Here is a 20,923-nt window from a genome sequence, read left to right as displayed (position 1 = left end):
TAAATATATTTTATAGTGAACATAAACGATTATTCCTATCGAGAGAGAACCAATCACCATAACCGGTTTTAAACGTTAGCAATCATCACCATCCATAAAACTGTACTATGTATCAATCTCCACTGTGTATAGTGCGAAATAAATTGATTTGAATAAAATATTATGAATAAATTATTATTTGAAATTTAAGATTCGTTTGTATAAAACAAAATATGTAAGTAAAGTTTTTCATTTATTCAAATTTGCGTTTATTTTCTGTAAAATACGTTTCACCCGTGAAATATTTAAATTTGGAAAAGAATTTTGAGGTGGTGTAGAAAGTTTTGATGTCTTTTTGTAATTCTAAAAATCAAATTCACATATTTTATGTTTCACATTATTATCTATATCACTATATCATTAAATAGATAAAGCAATATTTTTAAACTACTTGATTTAATTTAAACTAATCCTAAGTTTAAAAATGTAATGAGAAAAACGATAAAAGTGATAAATAAATGAATAGTTTTTTTTTGTTTGTGAAATGTAATTTACTTTTAATAAGTAAATATGTTATGTAAATGATAATTAAATACATTGTCAGATTTAATAATTGATTAAATCTTTCATATTTGAAAAATTAATAAAAACAAATATTGGTTCATAATATTCCAGTGGCATGTTTATGTAAATAACAATAAAAAGTAAGGACATTTATTAAAAAAAGTACATAAGTTCTGTGAACTCGACACATCAGTTTTTTGTGAGACTGTTTCTCTTTTAATATATAGGAGATGTTTGTGGGTGGTTGTGAGAGAACCGAACAATTTAGACGCATACGTGTACCAAAACGATCTCATATGTGTAATCAGTTTGAACCGCTCTAGCTAAGTTAGATTGCTAGGGTTTTATATTTGGTAGGAAGATTGCTAGTATTTAATGGAACCAATCAACATCAGCAGCTAGCCAGCCTCTCACACGACAAAACTATTGTCATAACAGCGTAACCAGGTTTTGTGTTCTAACCGGGAGCATTAACCAAATAAGTAATATCCGGTTGCCTACGGAACTCATTTAGAATGACAATAATTTAGCTGCTAGATGGTTCCACCCGATGATCGGTGATCAATATTTCTCCCAAGACTCTCACATCAGAACATAAACGAAACATAATGGAAGCCTACTGCCTAATATATGTAAATAGGTTCACATGTATCCACTAGAAACATCAAAAAGGAAAGACTTACCTTTTGTCCAATGGAAGTGGCCGGATCGGACACAGGGCTAAGGATGGCTCGAGCCTTTGTCCCACGATGTAAACCGGTTTTTGTAATGCTTAACCTTTGGCAATGGATTGTACCGGTTTTAGGGAAACAGCTTTGTCCATCACCTAACAACCAGTTTGATCGACAAACTAGTCGGTTTTCGCCAAGATGATCCGTACGGTACACTCCATTTCCTTTGAAGAGCTCCGGCGTTGTCTTCACGATCATACTTGTCATTTTCTTATATAAAAGCATAAACCACAAAAAATAAATATTGTATATACTTCCTTTGAAGAGTTATATAAGAGTGAGAAAAGGATGTATAAAAATTAGCGATGGTAGAAATGGCGGACGTTCTATAAGTTTCTTTCTCTGATCCTAATTTATTTCAATTTTTTTTTGTTGGTTCTTATTAGTTACGTAGACTTTATGTGATCTTTTTTTTTTTTTTTGAGTATTTTGGGGGTTTGTAGATTTTTGGTTTAGCGAGTGACGTGAGTGGACCGTGGACGAAATATAGATGTGGTTATGATTAGCCAATGTGTCCATTCTACGGTTGTTCTTCCTCTTTCTATCAACGACCATATAAGTGGCTACTATTGAAATTAATTTCCAATAAAAATGTTATGTTTGAATGAGAACCAGGTTCAAAAATTATGAGGTCATATATAGTTTTTAACTACTAAACCAATCTTAAATGGCCAAATGATATTTCATAACTTGTTTCCCACAAGTTAAGATATTAAGGAAATAATTGAGCTATTGATGGATTACAAACCGAAAACTATTTGTGGTGGTGGTCGGTGTGAATGCGACTAGCCAGGTTCCACTGTTCCAGGAGATGGATGTGGCCACATAATTATATTTACAATTTCATTATTGTTTGTATACTGTTCCAAAATTTTAATATATATTAACTTGTGTTTATGTATATTACACTAAACATTAAACTCCCAAATCGTAAACGCTAAACCCTTTAAATTGATGATGCAAACATGACTGACATAACTTGAGAACTTCTTCAGAATTTGGACCGGAAAAAAAAGGTTAGAAATTCCGAAGAATCTGGAAGTGTCTTATACTGTTATACATTCGTATATGGTCGAGTTAAGCAAGGGACCTGAATGTTATGGAAGTATGTGGCTGTGTATCATGCTCTATCGAACTTTCTGGCGATTGTTTTTTTTTTTTTTTGTTATCAGATCACTACAAAGACTCATAAATTGTGACGGTCACGTGGAAGATGTGAGCGATCGAACACTTTGACAAGATCCGGGGAGGTAACAAAACGGGTTGTAAATTTGTAATCCATCGTTAGTAAAAACTTGATAATAGATGTCTGAAAAACTAGGGGAGATAGGGTGAGATATCTCTCATTTAACCAATATTTATATATATTTCTATTGTTGTTAATTTTTCTTTCCTCATTTTTCTCTTTTTTTTTTTAAATAAAAAATATGTGTCCCTTCTCATTATTTTTGCTTTTGTATTTTTCATAGTATATTGATTCGCCAAACTATTAACACACTTTTTTTGTTGGCATATGTCATGATTGAAAGAAACAAATACAAATAATTGAGAATTGAATATGGATTTTTTATATATCAGTCTATTGAATTGGTAGAAAAGACTACAAACTTTTAAAATTAGCAAAAGAATGTTCAAACTTTTCTTTAAAAAAAGCTACATGAACAGAAAGATACTGAATGTGTGTGTATTGACAAACCACAAAGGCAGAGATATATACAGGTGCAAAACTTGGTGAAGAAGCTATAGACTTAAATGCCTAATTACGATGAGAATGAATTGATAGCATTTCCTTATCTAGTGATATTGTATTTACTCCAATACTTTCCTTCAAGTTGGAGACTGAGGAGGATGAAGGCTCAACTTGCCAATTAGTCCCTCGAAGTCGCAGCATCCTAAGGCTTTGGTGAAGACATCCTCAAGCTGGGAAGTTGAGCGAACAAAACGAAGACGAATGAGATTAGCTTTAGCAGCGTCACGAAGGTTGTGACAATCGAGTTTGACATGTTTGGTGCGTTCATGAAAGACAAGATTTGTAGCAATGTGAATCGCGGCTTGGCTGTCACAATGTAAGTCGATAGGAAGGGTTTGCCTGATGCCCAAGTCTTCTAACAAACCCTTTAACCACTTGAGCTCACGAAGTGTTAAGGACATACTGCAATACTCGGCTTCTGCCGAAGACATCGAGACAACATTCTGTTTCTTCGATCTCCAGGATAAGAGTGAGTTGCCAAGAGAAACAAACCAGCCGGTGAGGGAGCGTCTACTAACGGGTTAACCACCCCAATCTGCATCATACCAACCAGTGAGCTGTAGATCATCATCAGAACTTAAAAGAATACCTTGACCAGGGGAACCATGTAAATAGCAGACAACTCGTAGGGCAGCGTCCCAATGTGCATGAGTTGGACGCTGCATAAATTGAGACAAGATGTGAACCGAGTACGTCAAGTTGGGGCGTGTCGCAAGGAGATAGATCAGGCGGCCAACTAAGCGGCGATACCTTGCTGGGTCTGATAAGATAGGACTAGTCACACGACCAAGACTGTGTTGCTGTTCCATGGGGAATGTTTTGGGTTGACAGTTTTGAAGGCCACTTTCTTGGAGAATATCGAGAGCATACTTCCTTTGATTGAGAAAGATGCCATCGGATCGCCTGGTGACCTCGATACCCAAGAAATATTTGAGAACACCTAGATCTTTCATATGAAAACAGGAACTCAAATACTCTTTGAACTTGGAAATTGTATCGAGGCAGCTTCCCGTGATGACTAAGTCATCCACATAAACCAAAACGTAAAGCTGAATAGGACCTCTCGTTAATGTGAATAATGAATAATAACGATAAGATTGTTTGAAACCATACCGAAGTAATGCAGTCTACAGTTTCTCAAACCAGCAACGAGGCGCTTGACGAAGGCGACAAACAAGATTGCGATCACCATTCTCAGGTTGAAAACCCAGGTGGAAGTTTCATATAAATTTCCTCATTCAAATCACCGTGTAGGAATGCATTATGCACATCCATTTGATGTAAGGACCAGTTTCGAGCAGCAGCAACCTTAAGTGTGGCTCGAATTGTAGTCATCTTTACAACTGGGGCGAATGTTTTTGAATAGTTGACACCTTCCTTCTTGTTGTTGCCAAGGACCACTAACCGCTCTTTATAGCGCTCAATTGTGCCGTCTGCAAGGTATTTAATTCGATAAACCCATTTGCATCCAAGAGCTTTCTTACCTTTGGGTAATTCAGTAATGTCCCATGTGTGATTAATTACATGAGCATCGACTTCAGATCCCATGGCCGCAGACCATCTTGTGTCAGTGACTGCATCCTGGAAAGTGGTTGGTTCGGTGTTGTCGGTGAGAGCCATCACGATAAAACAAAAATGAGTGAACAAGTCGAGAACAGTGAGAATGTGAGGAACGAGTCAGGAGCTGATGTTGGAAAAACCAATTCGACATATCAGTTATCTGCAACTGAAAATCCTGGTGTAATCATTGCTCAGGTGCAATTCACCGGTGACAACTTTGACGAATGGGCGCAAGCAATCAGATCTGCTTTGCGTGTGAAGAAAAAGTTTGAATACATCGATGGGACGGTGGAGAAGCCAAAGGAGGACGTACTGGAGTATGAGGATTGGATGTCCGTCAACTCCGTGGTAGCTTTGTGGATTCTCAACACCATTGAACCAAAGGTGCGGAGGACACTTGGTAACAAAGACAACCCGAAGGATCTATGGCAGGAGATCAAAGATCGTTTTTCTGAAGGCAATGGGCCAAGAATTCAAGAGATCAAGGCTGAGCTAGCAAATTGTCGTTAACAAGGGATGAGCCTTATTGATTATTTTGGAAAATTACAGATCATGTGGGAGGATCTACTGAACTATGATCAATTCTCGACGTGTCAATGCAGCGGATGTACTTGCGACTTACACCGTCAGTTGGAGAAGAAAAGAGAGGATGACAAGGTACATCAGTTTCTTCTCGGTCTCGATGATGAGGTTTATGGTAGTCTCCGCACAACAATTATCAGCAGTGAGCCTTTACCAAACCTAAATCAAGTCTATTCCAAGGTGAAAGCCGTGGAACGTGTACGTACGGTGATGAGGAATCGTGAGGAGCAAGGCACGCAAGATGCAGCTTTGCAGTGCAAATCGCTAAACCTCTTGAAGCACCAGAAGACAAAAGCAAGCTCCTCTGCTCCCATTGTAAAAGATGTGGCCATACCAAGGAATCATGTTTTCAACTTGTTGGTTATCCACAATGGTGGGGTGAGAGAGGAGGAAAATCTGTTCGTGGTCGCGGATCTGGTGGTGTTGCAAGAGCCAACGCAACGATGGTCATAGGATCTGAGGACCAAAGTCCTGAAGCTTCAAGGAGTGGATTCACTGGGCTCAACAATGATCAGTGGAAAACATTGATGCAGCTTCTCGAAAACCAGAACAAGGGGCCATCAAATCGCCTAAATGGTAAGCCTGATTCTCTTGATTGGGTTCTTGATACTGGCGCTTCTAATCATATGACAAGTAGTTCTGCTTTTCTTCGTGATATCACATCAATGCTGCCTTGTAAAATTGGTCTTCCTGATGGACATGAGACTAAGACAGATAAGAAAGGGACAGTCTGCTTCGATGACAATTTTGCATTGCAGAATGTTTTGTTGGTTCCTCATTTGTGTTGTAATCTGATCTCTATCTCCCAGCTCGTAAAAGACTGCGATTGTGTCATGCAAGTTGCTAACATCGGGTGTGTGTTACAGGACCGCACAACGAGGGAGTTGATTGGCGCCGGTGAATTACGAGAGGTTCTATACTTCTTTCGACGCATAGGAATTTTTTCAGCTTTTCGCACAAAACCCTCAAAACCAATTGGCAATGAGTGGAGAGGCCCTAAACCTTTATATATTACTCAAGTCCCTTTACATCTATCAGATGTGGGATCTTTTCTCCACACACCCCCTCGAGATGATGGCTCTTCTAGACATTAATCTCGACAGAATCCATCACTCCCCCTCGAGATAATGTTCTCTTTTTTTAGCTATCTCGATGGAATTGGACCTTCCTTTGGGCCATCAATTAATGGGGTGATCGGTCCTTTATCCGGGCCGGACTAGTTAACGGGCCAGCGTGTGTAGGCTCTGATACCATAAACAGAAAGAGACTGAATGTGTGTGTGTATTGACAAGGCACAAAGGCAGAGATATATACAGATGCAGACTTGGTGAAGAAGCTATAGACTTAAATGCCTAATAACAATGCACATATCAATTAGAGATATGCACAACTGTAAGAGAATGAATTGAGAGCATTTCCTTATCTAGTGATATTGTATTTACTCCAATACTACATGATCATGTTTACATACCCATATATCAATTTCTTTCAGTCCGAACTTATTTTCTTGCAATCGAAGCTCACTCGCAGATTCACATGAAGCTATAAATAGAAGTCTTTATGCTTTATCTAACTTCGTTCTATAGTTAGTTAATTATAGGCTTATAGCTAATAGGTAACAACTACCCAAATCGTTCACTGAATAAAACTATAGCTGTTTTAGCATCGTTATTTTAGGATATTTTTCAATATTATATATACTGGTGAATATATATAGCCTTATTATTTTTTAGTTTTGTGTATTTTTATGCCTTTTTCGGAAATACACAAACACAATACAGAGCTGAGTTTGGTATCAAGTTTATGTATATAGTACACAATAAGTGTTTGTGTTTGGTATTTTTTTTATCAGTTAGGAACGTGATTGTTGATGTCGATGCAGAGCTGAGCTGTGAGGATTTGATACAAGGCCAAAGCAAACATATATATAAACAATCTAAACCACTGGAGAAGATTGTTCAAATGGAAGTTCTCTTTTTATTTCAGATAAATGTTGAAATGGAAGGTAGAAATTTATTCTAATGAATGATTGAGATTAAGGTATAAAATTATAAATAAGAGCTATAGTGGGAAAAGTTCCTTATCATGGGGTCCCTTTCTAGGCTAGAATAATAATAATCCTAGTGGTCGTAAGTATTTGGTAAAGTTGAGATATTTTTTTATATTGTCGTCACTAAATGATGTCTTGGAGTTAAACACCTATACCATGATTGCTTCTAAACTCACGTTAGCCTTTGAGATACTATCTGAGAATCTGGATATCAAATTAATCTAACCATGAGAGAAGAGACAGTGTCTTGGAAATACTTTAAACGAGATATTGTGCCATTCGCTGCTATGGTCGCAGTCGAGTGTACCACGGTTGGATCGAGCACACTGTTCAAAGCTGCTACCTTAAGAGGATTTAGCTTTTATGTCTTTGTGTTCTACTCTTATGTTGGTGCTACACTTGTCCTTTTACTACTTTCCCTCATCTTTGGAAGGTACTTGGATCTCCTTGATCAGATACTGTTGCCTGTTTCAAGAATATGAACTTACTTATTCTACATACGCACACAGGTCAAGAAGTTTACCTTCAGCCAAGTCTCCTCTCTTCTTCAAGATTTTCTTACTTGCTCTTCTCGGGTATTAGTATATCACTATGTTTCTTGATTTCTGAGCATTTTTTTCGGTTTTTGTTGTCCACTTTGATAACTTGAGGGAGAAACAGGCTCACGTCGCGGGTAGCTGGTTGTAAAGGTATAGAATATAGCTCCCCTACTCTTTCCTCTGCTATTAGCAATCTTTCACCAGCTTTCACCTTCATGCTTGCCGTCTTCTTCAGGTTCCACTTTCTTCTAAACCGGGTGTTTCCATATTATAACGATACAAAAGATATGTTATTTGACACTGACACACTCAATATGAAATGATACCAATACATAGAAAATATCTCAAGCCATTAACTGCGTGCATTGTAGAGTAGTTTTACAAGTAAAACCTTGCGTTAATGTTCGACCATCCATTTGTAACTCTAACTTCGGTGACTTACTCTGCTTCCTTGGGTGACTCGTAAAGGATGGAACAAGTAGTGTTGAGAAGCTCTGCAACTCAGGCTAAAATCATTGGGACAATAGTATCTATATCTGGTGCTCTGGTTATTTTTCTGTATAAAGGCCCAAAAATTCTTGTTGCTGCATCTTTTACTTCATTCGAGTCAAGTTGGATAACTGGAGGCCTTTTGCTTGGTTTACAATTTTTGCTTCTTTCAGTCTGGTTTATTCTTCAGGTATTACATAAACTTGAGCTGATTCAGGAAACAGATTTTGGGTTTGTTGGTAACGCATAACATTGAGCTTAATTTGTCAGCTGTACATGATTTCAGACTCATATCATGGAGATATATCCTGAAGAGATAGCTGTAGTCTTCTGCTACAACTTATGTGCAATGGTCATCTCAGCGACAATATGTCTGATTGTAGAAAAAGACTCGAGTTCTTGGCAGCTTAAACCTGGTTTTTCCCTTGCTTCAGTCATATACTCGGTGAGACATCAAACCTCATAAGTTGAGAAATCAAATCTTAAAGCTAAGAAACTAACACTCTGCTTCAGGGACTCTTTGATACATCATTGGGCTCAGTTATTCACACATGGGGTCTGCATGTGAAGGGTCCGGTCTACGTATCCTTGTTTAAGCCATTGTCTATTGCAATCGCAGTCGCCATGGCTGCTATATTCCTTGGCGATGCTCTTCACCTTGGGAGGTGCCATATTTTTCAACTAAAGTGTCTCTTTCTTCTGCAAGAACATAAGTGAAAAAAAAGTTAGTTCTAGGTTGTTGAAATGTTTTGTTTCATCTTTAAATGCATAATGACTCAATAGCTAATAACCGATGTAGCTTTTCGGTTATTGGGTAATAAGATTCAAAGATTATGTGACTACTACATATAATTTTGCATGCATCTGTGTGGTGTGTGCAGTGTGATTGGATCAGTGATACTAAGCTTTGGGTTTTACACTGTGATTTGGGGCAAAGCAAGAGAAGATGCAATCAAAACAGTAAGTGATTCTGAGCAGTCACTCTTGTTGCCTAACCACAAGAGAGATGATGAAACCTTATCATGAACTTCAGTGGCGGACGCAGAAACTTATTTAACATGGGGCACAAAATAATTAATAAAATAATTAATTAAAATATAATAATAATATTATTATTAAAAAATCCAAAACCAAAAAAATAAAACATTAAAAAATTGTCATAACAAAAACATACGAAGAAATTCTACAAAACTATTCTACGATTTTCCATATCTTGAAATCTTTTTATTACTACCTCATTTGTCACTTTATCTAAGTGCTCTTTTTCAATAAAACAAACCATACAATCATTTAAAAACTGATCACCCATTCGGTTTCGCAAGGTAGTCTTCACAATTTTCATCGCAGAAAAGCATCTCTCGACTGTAGCAGTGGCAACAGATAAAGTCAAAACCAACTTCAAAAGTCGATAAACGNTGTGATTTGGGGCAAAGCAAGAGAAGATGCAATCAAAACAGTAAGTGATTCTGAGCAGTCACTCTTGTTGCCTAACCACAAGAGAGATGATGAAACCTTATCATGAACTTCAGTGGCGGACGCAGAAACTTATTTAACATGGGGCACAAAATAATTAATAAAATAATTAATTAAAATATAATAATAATATTATTATTAAAAAATCCAAAACCAAAAAAATAAAACATTAAAAAATTGTCATAACAAAAACATACGAAGAAATTCTACAAAACTATTCTACGATTTTCCATATCTTGAAATCTTTTTATTACTACCTCATTTGTCACTTTATCTAAGTGCTCTTTTTCAATAAAACAAACCATACAATCATTTAAAAACTGATCACCCATTCGGTTTCGCAAGGTAGTCTTCACAATTTTCATCGCAGAAAAGCATCTCTCGACTGTAGCAGTGGCAACAGATAAAGTCAAAACCAACTTCAAAAGTCGATAAACAAGAGGATGCGAAAGATGTTTTTTTTGTGTCCATCATTACACGTGCAAGATCTCCAAGACTCTCCAAATTAGCAAACCTTTTATCTTCACGGATATTATCAATGTAAATACCAAGTTGATGCTCAAGAGATATCCGCTCCACAGAACTAAAAATCTTCCGGATAAAACTCAGATAACCTCACAAGTTTCGACTGGTCAAACTCGTGGAAGGAACCAAAAGGGCTCAAAGACGCAGTGCAACTAAGCAATTCAGTGTTTACCTCGTCAAAACGATCATTAAACTCTTGAATTTGCATATCCAATACAGTGTAAAGACATTCCACCTGATAATGATGCAAGTTTGTCATGTTGGTTCTCCGTCTTGGCTTCTTTGGATCAACAAATTCTTCTTCCATGATGATCAACTCAGTGTTATGACTCTCACAAAAAGAATTAACTTTTTCAACCAAAGAATCCCATCCATTATCCCTGAGATTGTACAATTGTTGCTTGGTAGATTTCACCAGAGACATAGCATTCAAAATGTCTTGATCTTTCCTTTGCAGAGCCACCGATAGAGTATTTGTGATCCCGAGAAGAAGTAACATCAACTGTAAGTAAAACACAAAATCAAAGGTGTGCAAATATTTGATGAGACCATTAGCTTGCCTTCTTTTGACACCATCACTCCCTTCGCTCTGGACATACTCCAATACTTTCACAATAGAAGGGAATAAATCAACTAATCGTACTAAGGTATTGTAGTGAGAACCCCATCGAGTATTACCAGGTCTTTGAAATGAAAGCTCCTGATTCAGTCCCTTTCCTGTCTTAATTTCACCTTGACTAATTCCTTCTTCGATGATCCTTCGTTGGTCTTCTCGAACCATATCTTTCCTCTTACAAGATGCTCCAACCACATTTAACAAAACCGAAATCATATCAAAAAAATCACCAACTTCAAAATGTTTTTTAGCAACTGCCACGACGACCAATTGAAGCTGGTGAGCAAAACAGTATACATAATATGCAGTACTATTTTCTCTTAAAATCAAAGATCTCAACCCATTAAACTCACCTTTCATGTTACTTGCTCCATCGTAACCTTGTCCCCTTAATTTTTTCATACTCAACCCCCGCTTTGCAAACAATGAATCAACAGCACATTTCAGAGTTGCAGAAGATGTATCTTGAACATGAATAAGACCAATAAATCTTTCTTTTACTATCCCATCTTTATCAACGAAGCGAAAAACCACTGCCACTTGCTCCTTAGTAGAAACATCTGCAGACTCATCCACCAACAAGCAAAATACATCGTGATTAACTTCTTGAATAATAGATTCAATAACTTCCTCTGCAAAGCAATGCACTAGATCAGTCTGAATTTTGTGAGACACCATCTGATTATTTTTGGGAGCATTCTCCAACACAACCTTCCTTACAAGCTCATTTTGATCTGCAGTATATTTCACAAGCTCTATGAAGTTTCCCCTATTAGCTGATTCTACTGACTCATCATGACCTCAAAAAGGTAATCCTTGCCGTAATAAATATCTACAAACATCAATTGAAGCATTCAATCTGATTCTGTATTCATTTTTTGCAGCATCATCATGCTTATAAAAAGCATGAACAATTGATTGACCTTGTCTCATCAAATTATCAGCCATTTTCAATGCATTATTGTGAAAACTATTCACTTCTCCCACATGAACACTCAATCTCTTTGGATTTTTCCATGTATCAAATCCCCTTGTTACAAATTCATCACTTCCACCTTTATTTTCTGTGTAATCTCTAAACAAGTAGCAAACCAAACAAAAAGCCTTGTCTGTCTTCACACTATATTCCAGCCAATCACCATAAAGATCAAACCAAATTGGATTGAATCGTCTCAATTTATCTCCGGTTAGTGTTCTAGGAAATTTGTGACCACGAGGTTGATAAGGACCCTTAACTAAATATTTGCGTCTTACCTCATCTCTTTGGTTAGGGTGATATTCCACAATTCGTTTCCTATCTGCAGGGTCCACGGGTAAATTCTCCAAATCATCATGAGAATGAGATGTACTTGTTGGTTTTTTTGGAAAATATTTTTCCATAGATCACCTAATAAAAAACATAGCATGAATTCATCAATATATATTTAAAGCAATTGAATGAGACTATCAATTTATCTAGAATAAGAAGAAAATCAATAGACAAGTTTATATGCTATAACACGTAAACAGAATTTTGTCCAACGACAAGTTTTGCATCAATTACTTACTGTTGTTTATATGCTGTTTGATAAAAAATAACCGAAGACAAAAATAATACTGGAACCAATCAAAAATAGAAGCAGAAGACTTTTCTCTCTCTATGGTGCAGTTGTATTGCTGTCGATGAACTCATGAAAACTAGGTATAAATCCCGATCAAAAAAAGTTTATAGACTTTGAGTTTTAGACTTTTAGTTAGTTGGGCTTGAATCATTAGCAGTTTTAAAATAGTTGGGCTTAACCTGTATTACTATAGCTTAAATTATGATACAATTTACATTTAATTTTAGTTTATATTATAGAAAGAGTTTCCGTTAGACTTTAGCACGTGGCACAATAATTAAGTGCTATTATTTTCTGAACTATGATAACTAAATCCCATGTAATTTTTTTTTTTTAGGATTTAGCATGTGGCACGTGCCACACATACTAAAGCGTACGTCCGCCCCTGATGAACTTAAGTTGGACACCATGTATAACTATTGGACCCATTATAAGATGATCCCTGTCTATCTTGTATGTATATCTTACTAGGGGATTATCTGTTAAAGATCTTGTGTGTTATAGTATTTATACAAAGTTTCTAACAATATATGATACACCTTGAATGTGAAAAATATAGATGAATATTATATAGTACAACTTGAAGGAGTGCTAAATCAAAAGAAAAAAGACAAAGGAATTGTCTAAATGAAAGATAAGGAAAATCCAATCTAATCAATATTTATAGGTTTACTACAAAACCAAGAATTATGGAAATATAAGTACATGGATGTAATTCATCATTAATAAGTATTTTTTGGTTCCACAAAAACTGTTGTCTTTCTCATGGAGTATTAATAATACTCTTCAATGGAAATTCTTACTAGTCTTAAACTTTAAATTAGGATACTTTTAATTATTGTTCGAGTTACTAAATTATATAAAACCCACCAAAATCATTTAAGAAATTAATTTTTATTGTTTTTGTCTCTTCATAAGGGTCCAACAAATTAATAAATAGTCCTATCCCATTCTACGCAGCTCACAAACTTGGCTTACCCCAATTCAATAAATACCACACATCTTACCTCAAATCATATCACTCTAACACAAAAAGCCAAACCATATGTGACCACATTCTCTCTTATCCAAAATCTATCAATCAAATCACAATCATAACGTTACATAACCAGAACCGGAATCTTAAACCCCAAACCAATGAATTTACGACATAAAACAACGAAATTGTTTGGTTTAGACTCTGATTTCGGTTTCAATTAAATACCGGTTTAAACCGTAACATAACCGAATATAAAGAACACAAACAAAAGAAAAACGATAAAAACTGAAAAAGAAAACACAGAAATCGAGAAATGTCAGAGGTAGAAGAAGAAGAAGGAACAACAACAACTACAAGTGGTTCCAGAAACTTCGATCTCCCAGACGAAGTGCTTCAAGTTCTACCGTCCGATCCATTCGAACAGCTCGATGTAGCTCGCAAAATCACATCTATCGCTCTCTCGACGCGTGTCTCCTCTCTCGAATCAGAGTCGTCGGATCTCCGAGAACTCGTCGCCGAGAAAGATAAAGAAATCGCTGAGCTGCAATCTCACGTTGAGTCTCTCGACGCTTCTCTCTCCGATGCCTTTCAGAAGCTTTCTCTCGCTGATGGTGAAAAGGTCCGAACCCGGTTTTGACTTTTGGTTTTGGTTTTTTTTGACCCGATTTGGTTTTTTTGACTATCTTCGAAATTTTTTTGCAGGAGAATTTGATAAGAGATAATGCTTCGTTGTCTAATACTGTGAAGAAACTTCAGAGAGATGTCACTAAGGTTATTTTTTGAACTCACATTTCTAATTTTGGAAGTAGCTGAGGTTTTAGGGTTTTTGGAATTGAGTTTTTTGTGAAATTTTTTGGTGCAGCTTGAAGGTTTTAGGAAGACGCTTATGATGTCTCTTCAAGATGATGACCAAAATGTATGAAAACATTCACTTTCTTGAATTTGCTTTCAAGAAGTTAAAAAAATTGATAATCTTTGAGACTTGAATTTTGATTATGTTTGGGGTTTATAACAGGCAGGAACAACACAAATCATAGCTAAACCTACACCAAACGGTATACTTCTTGTGAGGGATTTTAGTGGAGTCTTGTGTTTATGATTTATATTGTGTGTTGGTTTTGTCATTTTTGTTTCAGATGATGATACCCCATTTCAACCTTCAAGACATTCATCAATGCAATCTCAAGCTTCTGAAGTTATTGAACCAGCTACTGCTACAACAGACAACGAGAACAATGATGGTATAGTGTTAATCTTGATTCTCACAAGCTACTAAAACTGTTGTTTGTGTGTCTTCTTCATTCACGAGTATTTAAATAATACCTAAGTTTGTTTTTTGTTATGTCGCAGCTCCTCCTAAACCGAGTTTATCAGCTAGCCTGCCAGTAGTATCGCAAACTGCTACTCCACGGCTAACTCCTCCTGGTTCTCCACCTATTTTGTCTGCTTCTGCTACACCTAGATCAACTTCGAGACCTCTCTCTCCTCGACGTCATTCTGTATCCTTCTCTACTACTAGAGGCATGCTTGATGATACTAGATCTTCTATTTCAATCTCAGAGCCTGGTTCACACACCGGTAAGTTAAAAAACCAGGATTTTTTTTCTTGTGGCGGGTTTTGGGACAACACAATTGTTAACGGTTTGTTTGTTATCTGTGTTTTCAGCAAGAACTCGGGTTGATGGAAAAGAGTTCTTCCGACAAGTCAGGTAAAGACTCCTACCCTGAAAATTCTTACAAAACGACTCTCTACAACATTGTCTGTAACAATTTTACATCTTGTTACTAAATCTTGATCAGGAGCCGATTATCTTACGAGCAATTTGGTGCATTTCTTGGGAATGTGAAGGATCTTAACGCTCACAAGCAAACAAGAGAAGTAAGTAGAATACTCTCTCAATCTTGTTTACCACTCACAAGCAAATTTGGATTTTGTATCGATTCGGCATTGTTGTTTTTTTTTCTCTTTTTCCAGGAAACGCTTAGGAAAGCTGAAGAGATATTTGGTGGCGATAACAGAGATCTCTATGTCATATTCGAGGGCTTGATCACACGCAACGCTCACTGAGTGCTTGATTCTTATGTTACTCAAAGAACATATATACTCGGAAACTCAGGATTCAATCTACAACATTCAATTCCTTTGTTATCTTGGCGGTCAAGTAAGTCCAAGTGAAACTGACGATTTGGTTGTATCATTTGTGTCTGTTGTATATCTATCTTATCTATCCTCACATCTTCTATAAATTATATTTCATCTTCTTCAAATTCAATATCCAAAATTTTCTATATTATATGGTGTGATCCCTAAAAACAGATCAAGAAAGAACAAAAAAAAAAAAAACACAGAGTGTTATGGTAAACCGTTGAAATTATCATGGTAATAACAGTCTTGGCCAACAATGAAAGACACTAAAGAGTAAAGAAAACAAAATGGAACTAAGCAGCACATCTCTGAGTCTCAGACTGAATCACATATGCTCATCGGCAAAAGCTTTGAGATGGTTAAAAGAAGAGCCACCTTCTCTCACCGCCTCCGCTGCTAAATCCTTCCACCTTGCCGCGTTTCCTCTAAACTCCTCCGCCTTCTCCTCCATTACTTCCTTAATGCACCGCCGTATCTCCTCACTCTCCACCACCATAGCTCCTTCCTCGTCCTTCTTCTCTATGACTCTCACACCTGTCTTCCAACAATCTTCTAAAAGCTTCGCGTTCGTCATCTGATCAGTACACTGCGGAAACGCCACCACCGGAACTCCCGATACCAAGCTCTCCAGCGTCGAGTTCCAACCGCAATGCGTCACGAAACAACCGATCGATCTATGATTAAAAACCCTAAACTGATCACACCACGAAACCACCATACCTATCTCATCGAGCTCTTCTCTGAAACTACTTATGCAATCTTCTTCCTTCTCTTGCTCATCTTCTTTGCTTTTGTACGACTTATTCGTAATCACCCACAAGAACGGTTTCCGACACTGAATCAATGCCTTGCAAAGCTCGACAAGCTGTTTCTTGGTCAATACGGCAACCGTCCCAAACGAAACATAAAGCACAGACGAATCCGCTTTCGTATCCAACCACTCAATGTACTCACTGTGACTCGACGAATCCGTTCTCAAGGTTAATAACGGACCGATGGGTACAATCTTGTAACTATCTGGAACCGAGCTCATAGCTTCCGGCTCAAGCTCTTGGAAAGTGTTGATGAGGATCTTAGGGTTTGCTTCTTCCTTCAGTGACTCAAGCTGTTCTCTTAACACCGGTAGAAGAAACGCATAGGCGTTGGAAGAGACGAGGAATGAGGGAAGATCACGGACAGTGAGCAGTGGCAGAGACGGTAATTGAATAGAACCAGAAGGGTTATTACCCATCTCTGAGATTGCATCTTCGTAGCCGTTGAAGTAATGGTAAGAAATGGAGAATACTGTTACAGGTTGGACCCAAAGAAGAGCTGAAGGAAGGTGAATCTCACGCGCTAGCTCAGCGACCCAAGTGAGGAGGATCCTGTAAACCACGCAAGTGAAAGGCCGGTTCTGCCTCAGGTTATCTTCGATCAGTTCGGTTAGCGTCTCTTTGCCATGTCTTCTCATATCAAACATGAAGTTTGCGGTCGCGTCTTGAAGAGACTTTTTGGAGGAAGCAGAGGATTTGTAGCCGTCGTCGTAGCCATCGGAGTAGGTAGCGAAGGTTAGGGTTTCGGGGACGTTTTCTTGAGAGAACATACGGCGGTTGTAGGCGGAGATCGGGGCGGCGTAGGTGACTCTAGCGCCGGAGATGGTTCCGGCTAGACGTTTGGCTAGCTCGAGAGATGGGTTGATGTGACCTTGTGTTGGAAATGTTACGAATAGGAAGTGTGGACCGGCCGGTGACTTCGAATTATTGTTGTCCATTTTTTTAGTGTTGCTATGGTGTTGTTACTTGTTAGTATTGACTAAATGAGAGACAATAACACAACAAGTTTAGATTTAGAAGACAAAAACAGCGCACACCCCACTACGTAAACATTGGACAAAAATTTTGTGACGTTAGTGATGACGAAAATCTAAAATAAAGAAAGGTCGTTTGGATTCAATGGATACGAACAAGCGACCATTTGGCCAACCCTACATAAACTATTTAAACATGCAATATTCAACTAACCCCATCTATATAAAATAAAATACGGTGGATAAATATTTGTAAATATAGTAATTTTAATTGCACGTGCTTTCCTTTTTTAAAACTAAAATTTGGTGTATCTTTTAAACTAATCATGTTATTATATTGGATTATATTACATATATTTTTCTCTATAAGTCGCGTTTATGTGTCAAAATGGTCAAAACTAATGGTTCAACTCAATTCAACTCAAATCAAGAACCTTAATGAGTTAAAAAAATTAACTCTAATGATTTGATGGGTTAAATGAGTTGATGATTAAATGAGTTAATGAGTCAAATGAGTTTGGTTATAATATGTTTATGAGTTAGCCCACTAACCCATCAATTTCTACATTATCAACCTAATATCATCAACATCATCATAATTTTCCCGCCAAAATTCCAAACCCGTAATTTTCCCACAAAAAAACACAAATCCGTAATTTTTGCTAAAAATTGAAATCCGTAGTTTCTTGCCAAAATTCAGAATTTATAATTTTCCTGCCAAAAACGAAAACCCGCAATTTTCTCACCAAAATTCAAATCCGCAATTTTCCGCCAAAATATCAAACCCGCAATTTTCTCACCAAAACGCAAACCCATAAATTTCTCGCCAAAAACGCAAATCCGTAAATTTTCCTGGCAAAAACGTAAACTTGTAATATTTCCCGCCAAAAACGTAAATCCATAAATTTTCCACCAAAAACTTAAACCCGTTGCAATGTTTAATTAAACACTCCTGTTGCAATGTTTTAAAACTTAGGCCAGATCGGTTAAAACCGTGAAACGCCAAGTTTCCCGGTCCAGATTTTTATAAATAACTGGATTTCTTAGGACTCATATTAAACCAGAAAAATTGGCTAAAATTCACGATCTGGAGGTTGAATCAACCCGCCGGTTTAACCAATTTTAAAATCTTCAAGTTTTGAGACCTGGACCTCGAAGCCCAATTAGAATATTACAATCGATACTGCTATTTATTGACCTCTTCTTGTTTTTATTTGTTTCTATTAATCAGTGTGGGATAATATAGTAAACAAGGCATATTTTTAGTTGAGATATGTTGCAATATAGTACATATTAAAAAAATTGATATGAAAATTAGTACGTTTTTCGTTATGTTTTTTTTTTTGGTAAGTGACCGAGAGACAATCAGTATTTATTAAAAAAATCAAAAAACCTTACACACGAATCTGTCTCGAGTGCATGAGCCCAACCTCATCTTCTCCAAAAATCGAAAGCAACTCAATAGAAACAGAATCCAACAAATGAAAACCTAAGGGAAGAAGAAACCTAATGAAAACTCAATAGCTACGTTTTTCGTTATGTTTGTAATTTTTCTCAAATGATTTTTATGTTTTTGAACAATTACTTTCTTTTCTGTCACGTAAATAAAGCAAAGATAACTTATTTATTTGATTGAAAAAGAGTTCAGTTTTTTGAATTTTAGTTCTCTAACTTTTATTTATGCACATCTTGTTCATATATATATAATTAATATTAATTGTTTACAAAAACTAAAAAGAAATAAAAATTAAATGACCGGTAGTTCGACCAGTTGACCCGGTGATCCATAGACTTTATGGTTCAGTCTCTGGTCTGGTTTAAAAAACATTGTCTGAGAGTCGTTAAGTTGAGCTATTGATAGATACAATGATATACAATGTTCTCTTCCTAGACTGGTAGTACGAGAAGAATATATCAAAACACATATATCTTATTATATAAACCTTGTTTCTCAAAGTTAGTAACTCACAAGATCGTGACACATGTTAATTTTAAAGATTAGAGATCAAAATTAAAAACTCACATGATTGTGACACGTGTCAATTTTAACAACTAAATATCATAGTTAATATACTATATACCATCCATATTTGGTCGTATAATTATATTATATAACGTTTATATTATAACCTAACACATTAAATTTTATTTCTTTGTTTGCAAAAAAAAAAGATAAATTTATCTCTATGGTTAGCCAATTTTGGACACTGAGTACTGCAACAAGATTTGTGAAGGCACATGCGAAGGAAACGAAGATCATGAAGAACCGATTGGCAGTCTTAGGAAAAAAGCTTGAACAGAAGTCTGAACTAATATTTTTATTATATTAAAAATCTTATTATGTAAAGTTGGGTTTTCAAATTAACCACATGTCAAGTTTACTGATGAGATGTTGACACGTGTCAAAAATTATTATTGTTCAAAACAGCTAATTAAAAAAATAACATTAAATCTAAATAAAATTTACATGTTGATATCTAAATAAAACTTCAAAATCAACAAGGAAAACTAACAAAATTAATCTATTTTCCATTGTACGCTGCTTATATTATACATGTTTTCTCAATAAGATTTTGACATGTATAAACAAAAAAGTAACTCACTAAGCATGTATATCTAGCAACAATTGTTTTTAATGTCTACTAAATATTCTATAATATTTTTACAAATAGTTATTATACAAGAACGTCATTTGAAAATTGAAAGAAAAAACATAAATTTAACTCAATTAATAGAACTCATTAGAGTTTTTACAAAAAAAAACAAACAAACAAAACAAGTGATATTAACTTAGTTTCACGATCTAGCTATGATTTCTTCAAGTTTTTTCTTCAGACTTTTTTCTTTCCATTGTCTTGGTTGTTCTTTCACCATGAGGATTTCTGAGTATGAAAACCAATAAAATATAAAATCAGAGCCATATGTGAGAAATCCAAAAGAAAAAAATGATAAAAATAAGATGAACGTATCGATATGATTGTGTGTTAGAGATGTACACATATAACTTGATTCACCGGGACTGGTATGGTTGGCAATTGGCATCCTTCAAAGAAGAACTTCTAAGAAAATTATCCTTTTGGACAGTTCTTAGAAAAGAGTTTTATATTTGTGTGATCATTTCTAATTTTTTTTTGTTTGTGTTATGCGAAATTTGGAGAAGAGTTTCAGAAAATATTTATACTAAAAAGGAGTCCCGTACAACAATTTTATTTGAGTAGATCCGGCGAGATCATGGGGTTTGTAGTTGGAGTAGTGGAAATGATTTTTGATTTTTAACAAAACAGTTTTTATACATAATTGAAGAAAACAATAACAGATGAGGAATAAAAAGATTTGTGATATATATCATCATTTTGTTTACCAAGTTTACGCGCTAGTTTATCTTTGTCTCTTCATATCCAAAGTCTTTAGAAACAAAATATGCTGAACTGTAGGAACTGCACTAAATTAGTCAAAAAAAAAAAAATTCCTAACAAAGAGAACGATGTGGTCAATTAGTAACAGTCGAAAATATGTGTTTGTCCTACTAAAATGGATGGTTTATTCACTTATT

General features: G+C 36.1%; 4 protein-coding genes across 7 annotated transcripts in view; 2 read left to right on the top strand and 2 right to left on the bottom strand.

Annotated features, from left to right (window-relative positions):
* Positions 1-1,514, bottom strand: part of LOC104718852 (pyruvate, phosphate dikinase 1, chloroplastic) — a 12,438-nt gene extending 10,924 nt beyond the window's left edge. The window contains exon 1 of the mRNA XM_010436661.2: positions 1,227-1,514. Coding sequence (XP_010434963.1) covers positions 1,227-1,499 — 273 coding nt within the window. The 5' untranslated portion in view covers positions 1,500-1,514. The remainder of the gene's footprint in view (positions 1-1,226) is intronic.
* Positions 7,324-13,044, top strand: LOC104718851 (WAT1-related protein At4g15540-like). Of its 4 annotated transcripts, XM_010436654.1 has the most exons (9): positions 7,324-7,649; positions 7,726-7,791; positions 7,877-7,990; positions 8,224-8,434; positions 8,531-8,689; positions 8,758-8,909; positions 9,126-9,204; positions 12,443-12,539; positions 12,797-13,044. In XM_010436654.1, exons 1-8 carry the CDS (start codon positions 7,444-7,446, stop codon positions 12,530-12,532), a joined length of 1,077 nt encoding a protein of 358 aa, XP_010434956.1. In that variant the 5' UTR covers positions 7,324-7,443; the 3' UTR covers positions 12,533-12,539; positions 12,797-13,044. The 4 variants fall into 4 exon arrangements, with proteins under 4 accessions (XP_010434956.1, XP_010434959.1, XP_010434960.1 ...); XM_010436657.2 differs by lacking the exons at positions 12,443-12,539; positions 12,797-13,044 and adding an exon at positions 9,571-9,627; XM_010436658.1 differs by lacking the exon at positions 12,443-12,539 and having other exon boundaries at positions 7,325-7,649.
* On the top strand, positions 13,591-15,674 carry LOC104718850 (uncharacterized protein At4g15545). Its single transcript, XM_010436652.2, has 9 exons — positions 13,591-14,057; positions 14,141-14,209; positions 14,301-14,354; positions 14,454-14,493; positions 14,575-14,679; positions 14,789-15,016; positions 15,105-15,147; positions 15,239-15,317; positions 15,414-15,674. Exons 1-9 carry the CDS (start codon positions 13,752-13,754, stop codon positions 15,504-15,506), a joined length of 1,017 nt encoding a protein of 338 aa, XP_010434954.1. The 5' UTR covers positions 13,591-13,751; the 3' UTR covers positions 15,507-15,674.
* On the bottom strand, positions 15,792-17,414 carry LOC104718849 (UDP-glycosyltransferase 75D1-like). The gene has a single exon (XM_010436651.2). The coding sequence runs from the start codon at positions 17,332-17,334 to the stop codon at positions 15,910-15,912; it is 1,425 nt and encodes a 474-aa protein (XP_010434953.1). The 5' UTR covers positions 17,335-17,414; the 3' UTR covers positions 15,792-15,909.

This window comes from Camelina sativa, chromosome 10, assembly GCF_000633955.1.
Source record: "Camelina sativa cultivar DH55 chromosome 10, Cs, whole genome shotgun sequence".
Taxonomy (NCBI): domain Eukaryota; kingdom Viridiplantae; phylum Streptophyta; class Magnoliopsida; order Brassicales; family Brassicaceae; genus Camelina; species Camelina sativa.
Note: the sequence above shows the minus strand (reverse complement) of the source record. Positions and strands in the feature narration are given on the sequence as shown.